The 13,057-nt window shown below is 36.2% G+C and overlaps 1 protein-coding gene across 1 annotated transcript; it reads left to right on the plus strand.

Moving 5' to 3' along the window:
• The first annotated feature begins 1,159 nt into the window (after nt 1-1,159).
• Nucleotides 1,160-3,464, plus strand: LOC145139102 (transcription factor MYB119-like). Its single transcript, XM_079073045.1, has 3 exons — nt 1,160-1,578; nt 1,670-1,796; nt 2,490-3,464. The coding sequence occupies exons 1-3, from the start codon at nt 1,160-1,162 to the stop codon at nt 3,462-3,464; spliced, it is 1,521 nt and encodes a 506-aa protein (XP_078929171.1).
• The last annotated feature ends 9,593 nt before the right edge of the window (nt 3,465-13,057 follow it).

Raw genomic sequence — 13,057 nt, forward strand, 5'->3', positions numbered from 1 at the left:
GGTAGGGTGGGGTGGGTGAGAATTCTTTTTTTGGTTTTTTAATTAAAAAAATAAAAAACAATTAAAAGAAATTTAAAAAAATTTATTGAAATGCATATTCATCATTTTAGGTTGTGTATGGACTAAAACCACAATAAAATGTCAACCATAGGGACTAAAACCATATAAAATATCTGAAATTGGACCACTAATGTATCATTAACTTTTTTGAACTAAAAACATATATTTTTGACAACCAAAAAACCATTTTTTTTTGCAATTTTGTCCATAATTTAACTACAAAATATTATTTCCATACAAGGCATTAACATTCCTTTCGTCTAGTCAATAAAAATAGTAAGGGCCAATGGAGGGTCATTTTTGTTCTTACTTACCCATTTATTATGTTAGTCGCTTAGAAAATATAAGGATCAAATCGTCAAGTCAGTTCTTTAGTTAATTTGATCTTCTAAAAAGTTTTTAGCTTAATTACTAAATTAACAATGATTGCATCCATCACCAAACCCATTTGAATCATGCAAAACTCCTTTTATTACTTAGAGGTGTCAAACACAGAACCTCTTGTTTTTAAGTTTTACGTACGTACCTGCAGTCTCTTATACCATATATCTCGGCCACCCATTTAATCGTATAATAGCATTTGATTGAAAACCTCATTAACTCAAAGCTTACACACTAACACAATAACATTTTCTACAATGCAAATGTAGAAAACTAGAAATGTAAGGATTCACATAGTTTGGAGCTTATATACGTACATCCTAGATTGATTATACATGATTAGCATGCAATTGGTAATTGAATAAGTAAAAAAGAAAAATAATTCAAGAAATTGAATCAAGGCTTAATGTTCTCCCCAATACCCTCTCCTCAATAATTACTATCATTTAATGAAAAGTAAATTGATTAGAGCGACTTATGTAATTTGTTCTAGAGAGGAAGCTTAGGGGGTTATATTCACAAAGGATTTTCAGCCCGTTGGATTGACTCTGATCCAATGGCTCTCGTTACAGGGAAAAGGATACTTATACCTTCTGTAACCATATTTATGGAGTTTTGTTAGAAAGAAGAAGAAGAAAAAGAAGGAAAAAACACCAAAACTACCACTACCCTTGATCTAAGCTATTTCCTTTGTATAAAGAAAAATTTCTTGAAGCGTATGGAAGGTGGTGGGCATGGTGGTGGCTTTCCTAATTATGTGAATTTACATAAACATCAGCATGTTCCTCCTCCGTTGACAGCCATTGGTAGGTTCTTGCAGGGTCAAAGTCTTGAAAACCATTTTTCTCATCAGAACTTTGAGACGAACAAAGAAACATTCATCCCTTCAAATGGGGTTTGTGGATTTTCTTCGTATTCTGATGGAGGGATCGGTGGCTTGTATGATGAATGTGAAGTTCCATTAGTACCATGTTTTTCCATGGAAAAGATATTGGCTCCTGATCGTGGTGCTTTTTCAAAAAGCTATCGAAACATAGAACTTAACAACGAAGTAATCAAATCTGGTAAGAAGATGAAATCGAAAGGCTGTGGTCGTAAGTGTTTGATCAAGGGACAATGGACAGATGAAGAAGACAGGTTAAAAAAAATTCATGTTCTTTGCTCTAATTATACATACTCTAATTTTTCATGCATGAACTTCAAACATTTTTCTCCCTTTTGTGTGTAGGAAACTTCTTAGGCTGGTGAAACAACATGGAGTTCGGAAATGGGCTCACATCGCTGAGCAAATGACGGGTAGAGCTGGGAAACAGTGTCGTGAGCGATGGCATAATCATTTGCGCCCTGATATCAAGGTTTTTCATTTCATCTAATTAATCTGCATATGATTTATTTCATCTCACAAGTTCCCAAAAATAGTACTCGATAACCTAATACTTGTGATGGATGACTCAAATACGATCTAAGAACTGTGGATTTGGTGTATATTTTATCAGATTATGATCTTTTCAGTTTCTCATCAGATAAAACCCTAATTTTATTACGTCCACTTAATTTGTTTCTTCTTGTCAAACCCTAATTTTCAACCAAAATAATAACTTTTTGTTTTCTTTGTCATGAATCTTGAAGAGACATTCTTTATGGATATGAGTTTATTCATCTCTAGTTTTTTTTTTAATGAATATTCGCACACTTAATTAGCGATGAAGATCTATATGTTAAGAATGATTATATTTCTGTGAATGACTTCTAACTTGTAATGTAGCATTCTATCATTGTATCCATTAATTTTGTTTTGCTACCACCAAGAGTGGAAAAAACCCTTTCTTGAAGACACCAAAAACCCAACCTTAATTAGGAATTGAAGCTGGGGTGATTTTTTTTTTTTTTTTTTTTTTTTTCATTGACAAACTTTGGCAATAACACAAGTTTGAGATCTGAAATCAGGGTTTTAATTCAAAAGGATGTTGAATTGGATGCTTTTTTGCTTATGATTTGTTCCTGACAACATATATGCATGTTAATTACCATACTTCATTTGCTTGCAGAAAGATACATGGAGTGAAGACGAAGAGAGAAAGATGGTTGAAGCTCATCGAAAAGTAGGCAACAAATGGGCTGAAATTGCGAAATTAATTCCTGGAAGGACAGAGAACGCGATAAAGAACCATTGGAATGCAACAAAAAGGAGACAAAATTCTCGTCGTAAGAGCAAGAAAAACGACACCAAAAATACCAAGTCTCGACCTTCTGTTTTACAAGAGTACATTAAAAGTACGGCGACCACTAATACTAGTGATCATAATCTAGCTTCCATTGCCACCACCATGGTCGCTGCAACCCCGGGAAGTTCTACCACCATCTCCTCCGATGATCCTTCCATTAAATTCAACGTTCTTTTTACTGAGCTGCCAAATTCAAACTCTGATGACTCTCCATCTCTAGACATCACACAATCGTACGACGATGAGTTAACTTTCATGCAAAGCTTTTTCGGAGATAGCAACCCAATTAGACAGGACACAAACACAAACTCCAATCAGTCCTCAATCTACGTTAAAGATCCAAAATCCTATTTACACGCTAATCCCTTAGGGTTTAGTGATAATTCTCAATACGGGTTTGGTTCATCTTCATCAATCTCCAATGAGTCCTCAGTCCACTTCAATCCAGAATCCACTTTAGACCTGACTTCCCTTGGGTTTACTGGCACATCAGAATACGGGTTTGCTTCATCTTCATCAATTCCTCATGATGAGAACTCAGATTCATATTTGGACAAAGTAGATTCATCAAAAAACCAACTCGCTTCCGATGTTTACATCTCTTATCTTCTGGAAGGAGCCACTACATTGTCTAACTGTAGCGACTATGGCTACCATAAAGATACAAAGAGGGACATGGTTTTTGATGCTGAACAAAGTGCTGGTTCTGGTTCTTCGTCAAATGGGAAAAAAGAGATGGATCTGGTGGAGATGATGTTATCTTCTCAGTTCTCTCAAGGTAGTAACTTTCTGATATAACCTCAATATTGATTCTTTATTTTCATTTGAATTAGTTTGGTAGTGAGCTCTAAGTTACACTGCCATCAAGATTTCTGTGTACTCTTTTTTCCCTTAAATCCCTGCAAAATTAATTGAATAAGAAACTATGTAACCTGGATTTTGTGATGTTCTGTTCAAAAATAAAGTGCAGGATTTTTTATTGTTCATAAGAAGCAGTGCTTTATATCTTGTCCAATGTTTGCAACTTTTGGCTGCAATATTGTTTTAGCGACACTGTTTTCACTTTTATTGACACGTTTCAAATGAAACTCAGCTCTTGCATGTGTCTGTGTTGATCACCATGTAGGCATATATATAAAAGGAAAAATATTGAAAGTGAAGAAATTCAAGCACCAACCTTCTAGTTTGGAATGTATTTTAGGGCAAAAACTAAAATGGGGCATAGAAATAGCTTTCCATATACAAGCCGTGTAAAAAAAAAGGCTTTCCATAAATAAAATAAATAACGATGGGTGCATTTAGTATATGCTTCGTGTTCGCCTAACGTGTGCCACGTGGCATGCACAAGAATAGGTACTTGTAGTAACGACTAATATTAGTACAAAAATGACTTATGATTATGCTTTTTGAAAACAGGGTTTTCATAGTTGTGGTTAATTTGCTTATTAATCAAAATTTAGTAGTGTTTTAATCACATAATAGTTAAAAACCGTCACCATTGCAAACTATTTTAACACATTTTGTCACTGTTTATATAAACAGTGTTACAAATACTAGCCAATAGTCACAGTAGATCATTGTGACTATAAATATTTTATTATGACGTTTGAAAAAAACATATAACTATAAGTGTTTTACGATGATAGTTTAATTTTATATCTATATCTAAAATTAATGATTTTGAATATAAAAAATAACATGTGACTGTAAATATTTTATTATGACATTTAAAAAATAAAACATGTAATTATTTTATAGTCATGTTTTATTTTTTATGTATATCTAAAATTATAAAATTGTAACAATAAAAGAAAAATAAAAAACATCATTATAAGCGTTTTAAAAACATGATTTGGAGGGACTTCGATTTAGATGGAGTTCAATTTTTTCAGACTTCTAAAAAATTCCAACTTCCCTATTTACCAAAATTTAACATTTTTTCCCGTACCCAAAAAATTAAATATTTTTATTATCTTCTCTTTCTAAAAAAGATCAGCCTTAATCTCCTCACATCTCTTTCTTTTCTTCTATATCTTTCGTCCCCAACCCAACGATGCACACCCATACGAGATTACAATTTTGAGCAGCACCATCGTCAGCAACACAAACACCAACACCTCCACCCTACCACCGTAGTCTCCTTTCATAATTTTTGCTCGGATCGGGTTGAGATCCATTCGAGATTTTCGGTGGTTCATCGACTTACCCAGTTGGGCTTGGGAATCATCAAGGTCTTATTCATCATCAATCTGGTATCCTCTTCACGCTTTTGCCTTCACGTCTCCATCACAAAGAACATTGAATCCTCTTATTTCGCAGAAAGTTGCTCCAATCTCTGGTAAGTTTGTTGTTGTTCATGTCAGTCTAAGATTTTATTTCGATTCTAACCCTATTTTGTTGTTGCAATCAAAGATTTTGTTGAATATTCGTTGAATTGGTGCCTATCGAATACTTAAATTTTGTTTTTTTTCTTCTGAAAAATGTAATGTCAACTCTCTGATTAGGCACATATGATGTCGATGGCTTTAAACCAAATAACTATTCTTACAAACAAGTTAATATCAATTGGTTTTACTTTGAAGGGCATAAATGTAATCATTTGTATTTCCTAGATTTTCTTTCTTGTGCTTGAGATTAACGGTTTGGTAATGCAGTTTGTGTTGGACTTCTAGTTTTCTTGAAGATTCTAGTCAATAACTCAATAATCAGAACTCATAAGTCTTTTCTTGTATATTTCTAGTTTCCAATACACTGGAGATATATTGGCAGATTACTACTGCGTCTCACGAGATTGACATCTTCATGTATCGTAATTTCTGACCTTTGGTTCTTGTAATCCATGACATTTGTTATTCACTCATGATGATTGCTAACATATAACCAATTTATTTTGTGCTTTTAATTTGTCAACTTTCTCATTTGCTTGATTATTTGGAGAGTTTTCGGTGAGTTTTTTTTCATAACGAGGGTGGAAAACAACTGATTTCTATGATATTAGTTTACAAACGATTTGGAAATCTCGATTCCAAAATCAAATCAAAATCAATCCTAAGGAACTGACCATCGATCTATGAAATAAAAACCAAAAATCATATGGGGTTTCCGAAACAACAATCAATTTCTTGATAACATCGATTTCAAAAATCGCTAATGACTGTTCTTGTGGCTCTCACTCAAACAGGGTGTCCATGACTTGTATTTTTTTCTTGACTTGTAATCGAGGCTCACCGAATACACAATTCAGGATGTAATCGACCAAGGAGGAGATGCAAACATTTGTGAAAAGGGAGAGGGATGAAGGGTGGATGGTGGTGGCTGCATACGAGACCGAAGATGGGCAAAAGGCAGAAAAGAAGGAAGGTTACAGGATGTTCTTCAATGTTGCTGGTAAATAGCAAGAATGAGAAGGATAAGGGGATAAATCAACAGTCGATGGTGGCTATGGAGGTGATTTCGACAGTTTGGAGGTGATGCAGGTGATTTCAATAGTTTGGAGGTGATGCAGGTGGAATAAGAGACGTAGTGAAGTAGAAGGGGGAAGAGTTGACGACAACGTGCTTAGGCTTTTAGGGCATTGTTGAATAGTTTTTTTATTTTTAATTTATTAATAATATGAAAAGAATAAAAGAATATTAGAAAATATTTATTAAGGGCAATTTAGTCTTTTTTTTTATCTTAGCAGGGACCAAGATGTTGGATTATGTGTCTAGCCCATAACTATAATTGGTATATACTTGAATTAATAGTAGCACAATCCTTTTGGGCTGCCCTCAAAACTAGCAACTAGACAAGATGACTTTTAGAGAGAGGTTAAATTTATTATTTAAATAATAAATTAAGATAATTGATTTATTAATGTATTATGAATATAATATATTAATTAGAAATCGTATTATTTAATTAATAATTAATCAAAAATTAATTGGAATTAATTTTGGGATTAATTGAACTAATTAAAATTGTAGGGGTTGTTTAGCAATTTATTGATAGTTGAGGAAAGAGGCTCCAAAACCTCCCTAGAAAGGGTTGGACGAAAACTTCTAGGAAGGCCCTAGAATTTTTGTCCAAGGGCTCTTGGATGTAGATTCTTGGGCTACTTGATCCTTAAGCTAAGGGATTAGGGTTTCCTCCTAAAACCCTAGCTTTGGCTCTAAGCTACCTCACCTATATAAAGAACCTTACCCTTTCACATTTTTGGGCCACCTAGAAACACTAGAAGGATAGCCGAAAATCTCAAGCTCCCTCTCCCCTCTCCTCTCTCATCCTCTTGCTTAGTTTGGGTGTGATCTACTAGAGACATGACACTTGTGACGCTTGCTCTCAAGGTTCAAGAAGACTTGGATTTTCATTGTTATTATTACATAACAATCAAACATATGTTTATTAACCATAGTTATGATTTTCGAAAAATAATATAGATCTCCTAGGGTTTTCCATTTGATATTCAAAAGTTGGATGTTCAATTAGAGAAAACATAGATCTAAGAATTAGGGTTGCATGCACATATAGGTTCTTGTTTGTTTTTGTAACGACCCAATTTTCAATAGAAATTTTTCATTTTTAATTAGCCAAAACACTTTTCCATAAACCATAAAATCTCAATACAATTGTTTTCAAATTCGTAACAATAACAATTTTATTTCAAAACATCAGAGTGTCCCATAAAAACGCTTGAGAGAGAGTGCACGCCATGCCATCAAGCCTTGCCCTTGCCCTTGGGCTCAGATGTACCTGAAACAAATCCACAAACTGTAAGCTAATGCTTAGTGAGTTCCCCAGAGCATACCCCACACACAATCCACAATCCACATATCATATTAGCTATAGAAGCTACATATATCACATAAGCCATGCATACAAACATATAAGGATGCCATGGGCTCCCCCACATGGTCTTATACTAAAGTGCCATGGGCTCCCCCATGGTCTTTAACTGACAAACCATGGGCTCCCCCACATGGTCTTTCATTCGACTGCCATGGGCTCCCCCATGGTCTTTAACTAACAAGCCATGGGCTCCCCCACATGGTCTTATATCCAAGTGCCATGGGCTCCCCCCATGGTCTTCCCTGCAAGTATCATATAATCACTAGCATACCACTTAGCATATAGCTAACTATCATACCACATATCTCTACTTCACAAGTGTACCACATATCACAAAATGGGTCGGCCTTGGTGCCTTAGACCCATTGGTATGGTGAGGAGACTCACCTCTCGAATGCTGAACCGACAAGCTAAGATCAGATAAATCCCACACACTGCTCCAACTCAATTGCCTATAATCATCATGTGATTAACTTGTCACAATCCCGAAATACCACAAATTCACTCAAATTCAACCTTGGTCAACCCTGGTCAAAGTCAAGGTTAACAGTTGTCACACCCCCGAACCAGACGGCGGAAACGTCCGAGGGCTCGCGTGACTTAAATTGAAATATCATCACAATGAATATACATTAAACATAACACATTCATCACCAAAAACTACATAGTACAACTGGCATTGTTTACATCAAGTACATGGTTTACATTACATGATCCCAAAATATAAAGTGTTTGATGATTAGCAACTACAAAAGAAACTTTCAACACAATGGATGCTTCCTCGTTCTAACGGTTACCTGAGAATACAAGTTATTTTGAAAACGGTCAACATATATAACGTTGGTGAGTTCATAAGTATGTTTGATGTAAAATAGTTTATGTCGTTTGTAAAACCCAGAAAATCCGATATTTTCTGTAATAAGACTTTTCACGAAAATGTTGTGATGATCCTGTAAGTATATGCGTGAATGATTTCAAAACGTTTATAAATGAGAAGTTTTGCATTATAGTTATTGAAAGTACAAATGAATAAGATTGGTTTCCCCGGAAAACCCGATGTTTTCCGATAAAATAGTATGATTGTTTTGTATTATTGTATCGTCACAGCGAATGAATATGATTTCCCATGATTACTTAGATGGTATTGGATCTCTATGTGAGTCGTTATAACCATGCATGATAATAACTAGTTCGTCTGTCTTGGCATTCTAGTGAACGCTGAAATTGATCTTAAGATTTTGTCACCCTAGACTGGCCGAGTCTAACTGTAGCGAACAACTTAGGTGTGGGGGAGTCACCCCCGTATAGATCTATACACAAACTCTCGCTCTCCCTCCAGGAGACTTTGATTATAACTACAGACTACGACCGACACTTATTGGTGTCGCTCGTTATTACTCACTTAATCCAAATGAATTTGATTAACCTTGATTAACGACCTGCTTTTGTTTACTTGAATAGAAGGTAAGCCTAACAGACGAGGAGAAGAGGACTACTAGGCCCTACTAATTACATATGTTATTTAAGGCTGTCGAGTATACGAAAGACGCGTTGGCCCATTTCGCATATGATTTATTTGGACCTTACTAGCAATGCTAATGGGCCACCGAGACCCAATAGCATGTAAAAGCCATTGAGGGTCCCTTAAGCATGTAATCGGGTCACAGGAGGCCCAATAACATGTATTATTTATGTTAGGCCCAAAAGTCATGTTAATGGGTCACGAAGGCCCAATAAGCATGATTAGAATCTTTCAAGCCCAACAGTTAGAATGTTTACTTGTTTTGTATAGTATTAGTGTTGCGAAGTTGTTTAATCGATATGTCGTAATAATCACCAAATTGTTTTATAACGATTCATAGATTTATAAAAATAGATATTTTTCTATTTAAACCCATAAGTTATAAAGTTTTGTATATTTTGACCCAATTATTTTATTATTAACATAATTGACCAAAAATATTAGTTTGACCTATTCAGCCCCTTATTTTGGTAAAGTTGGCAATTTTTAGCCCTTTTTATGAAAAATGACATATTAGGTCCTTGAACTATTTTTCTTGACATTTTTGGCCTAAACACTTAATTAAATAATGTTTTAAGCCCACAATTTTATTTTGGACAGTTTCAGCCCCTTAGTTATTAGATTTGCATTTAAATCCACACTTTTCGCAATTTTTACAATTTTTACCCAAAATCCAAAATCTTTGCATTTTTAGTCCCTTTTGATAAATAAGGCCATTTTAACCCCTGAAATAGGTTTATTTACGTTTATAGCCCCTGTTTTGAGAAAGTTTTCCAATTCAGCCCCCTTAAATTTGATTTTTCGCATTTTTGGGCCTAAATAGCCGAAAACCCCAAATTTTAGCCTATTAGGCTAAAATTTACATTTTTAGTCCTTTAAAAAGCCTAATATTTATAAAAACTCTTATTTTAGCTGTTTTGACCTTTTGATCCTTGTAGAAACCGTGAATGACATCTTTTTCCCCATCTTTTGTTTATTTATCAAAAATAGTCTAATAACAAATTTTATGTTGTAGTATGTTTATTATAAACTTTGTATGGTAGTTTATCTTGACATGTTAAGTGAAATATATCCTAGATCACATATTTTCCCTTCTTGAACTATAGATCTCGAAATATCTTTCATTTTTAGCACATATTTACCACATAAACACAAGAAATCACACATAACATACAAATACACATAGATCTTCACATTTTACTTGTATTCTCCCCCATAAATCATATGAAAACCGAAAATAGAGGGGTATGAACTAACCTTGAGTTTGTGGATTCGGTTTTTGAAGAAGATGTGGAAAGATGAAGTGATTTTCGGCCCTAGCAACTCCCTTGAGTAGATCTCGAACTCAAGAAGATTTCTAGGAGTATGATCACCAAACACTTTGTTTAAAAGAGTGATCTATCATGAAGATGGAGTTATGAAACTTGAATGTGTAAAGGCTTACCAAGAATGATGATTATCTTGTGAAGATCCTCTTGAAACCTAAGCAAATCTCGAAAATGTGATGAAAGTGAGGAAATGTTCTTTTAAGATTTGAGAGAGTTTGGGGAGAAGATTGAAGAGGGTGGTGGGGGTTTGTGGTCTCGGCCGAGGATAGAAAGGAGAGGGGAGAGAGAGGTGAGTTGACTTGCATGGAGATATGAGAATGATTCATTGGTATCCTATGTATATTTATGAGGTGGCACCACTAATGTCAACCCTCATTTCATCCTTTTTTTTTGTTTTATGCTTGAGCCGAAAACATGGGCTAGAAGAAAAGAGTTGCTTAGTTTGGGCCATTATTTGCCTCATTTCGAAATTCTAAGGCCCAAAGAGTATTTATCGGCCCATTGGGTCCTTGTGAATGTTCACGGCCCAATGTGATATTAAGGGGATGGATTTATGGCTCATTAGGGCTAATTTGATTAGTTATGGTCCAATAAGGCCTAAAAGAGGTACACCATTCCATTTTAGGCCCATGATGGCCCAACAGGCTAGGTTTCATGAATGTGGGTCCAATTATGGCCCATTTGAAGGTTCTAAGCCCAACAAAGTCAAGTTGGAGGCTTATTGGCCCATTAGGCCCAATAAGAAAATTCTAGTCCATAATGAGCTTAAACCGGGATTTTTAGGGTTTTCAACTTTACTTGATGAATCTAGGTTTGAATTTGTTTCCATAGGTTGAACTTCAAGCATAACATGAATTAGGGTTACGAGTTTACAGTAGACAATGTTTACAAGAGTACAAAATTTCCTAGCTAGAATGCTAGTTGTGACAACAGTCAATGTTTACCTCAACTCGTCGAGTGCATCCAGTAGCTCATCGAGTTCCTCACGAGTCCATTCCACTAAATCCTGAGTCAACTCGCCGAGTCACTTAAGTGCTCATGTCGAGTTGTGTTCCCATAGCTTTCTGAAGCGATTGCCAAAAGCGTGAAGTAAATCTACTCTCTCGATCTGAGATGATAGATATTGGTACTCCATGGAGTCTCACAATTTCCTTGATGTATATTCTCGTCAATCGTTCCATCTTGTATGACTCCTTTATTGGCAGGAAATGAGCGGATTTTGTCAATCTGTCGACTATTACCCATATGGCATCCAATCCATCCGCTGTCTTGGGTAATTTGGTCACGAAATCCATGGTAATCCTCTCCCATTTCCACTCAGGTATTACCGACTGTTGTAATAGTCCCGAGGGTTTTTGATATTCTACCTTCACTTTAGCACAAGTGAGGCACTTGCTAACGTAAGTGGCAATTTCTGCCTTCATGTTAGGCCACCAATACTGCTGCTTGATATCCAAGTACATTTTATCTGAACCCGGATGGATGGAGTATCGTGTCTTATAGACTTCATTCATGACTACTTATCTGAATCCCCCAAGTTTAGGGATCCAAATTCGTTTCATGAAATAATATGCTCCGTCCTCCTTGACTTCAAAGTTCTTTTCCATTCCACGTAACGCTTCGCTTGTTCTGTTTTCTATCTTCATGGCATCGAACTGGGCTGCTTTGATTTGCGAGGACAGATGGGATTGAATGGTTATTGAAAGAGTCCTCACACGACGATTTGAGTATTCTTTTCGACTCAAGGCATCAGCTACCACGTTAGCCTTGCCTGGGTGGTACTTGATTTCACACTCATAATCGTTTAGTAGCTCAACCCATCTTCGTTGCCTCATGTTTAACTCCTTTTGATTTAAAATGTGTTGGAGACTCTTGTGGTCGGTGAAAATGGTGCACTTGGTACCATAAAGGTAGTGCCTCCAAAATTTCAAGGCGAAGATCACAGCTCCCAATTCGAGATCATGGGTGGTATAATTCACCTCATGTGTCTTTAGTTGGCGGGATGCATAAGCTATCACCTTTCCACGTTGCATGAGTACACATCCTAAAACCTGATTCGAAGCATCGCAGTAAACTATGAAGTCCTCTGTTCCCTCTGGTAGTGATAGTACTGGTGCACTACAGAGAGCTCGCTTCAGAGTTCGGTAAGCAACCTCCTGCTTTTCTGTCCATTCAAATGGCACGCCCTTTTGTGTAAGCATGGTAAGTGGCTTGGCTGTTTTGGAGAAGTTCTGAATGAATCTCCTGTAATAGCTTGCGAGACCTAAAAATTGACGAATTTCTGTGGGTGTCGTTGGGACCGCCCATCCTTCTATGGCTTTGACCTTAGAAGGGTCCACATGTATCCCTTCTTGACTGACAACGTGACCCAAAAAGTTCACACTACGGAGCCAGAACTCACACTTAGAGAGTTTTGCGTATAACTTTTCGGTTCGTAGGGTTTCCAAGATTTGCCGGAGATGTCGGCCATGCTCCTCTTCGCTTCGAGAATAGACTAGGATATCATCGATGAAAACAATGACAAAATTGTCGAGTAATGGTCGGCAAATTCGATTCATCAGGTCCATGAATGCGGCAGGGGCATTCGTTAGACCAAAGGGAATTACAACAAATGCATAATGTCCATAGCGAGTTCGGAAAGCGGTTTTGGGGATATCCTCTTCCCGGACTTTGAGTTGGTGGTATCCGGATCGCAGATCTATCTTAGAGAAGTA

The sequence above is a fragment of the Lactuca virosa genome, chromosome 9 (genome assembly GCF_052849685.1).
Source record: "Lactuca virosa cultivar CGN04683 chromosome 9, Lactuca_virosa_CGN04683_v6, whole genome shotgun sequence".
In the NCBI taxonomy this organism is placed as follows: Eukaryota; Viridiplantae; Streptophyta; class Magnoliopsida; order Asterales; family Asteraceae; genus Lactuca; species Lactuca virosa.

Coding starts and splice junctions, on each gene's coding strand:
- LOC145139102 (XM_079073045.1), top strand. CDS start 1,160: ATGGAAGGTGGTGGGCATGGTGGTGGCTTTCCTAATTATGTGAATTTA. Junction 1,579..1,669: donor TGGACAGATGAAGAAGACAG/GTTAAAAAAAAT, acceptor TTTTGTGTGTAG/GAAACTTCTTAGGCTGGTGA. Junction 1,797..2,489: donor ATTTGCGCCCTGATATCAAG/GTTTTTCATTTC, acceptor ATTTGCTTGCAG/AAAGATACATGGAGTGAAGA.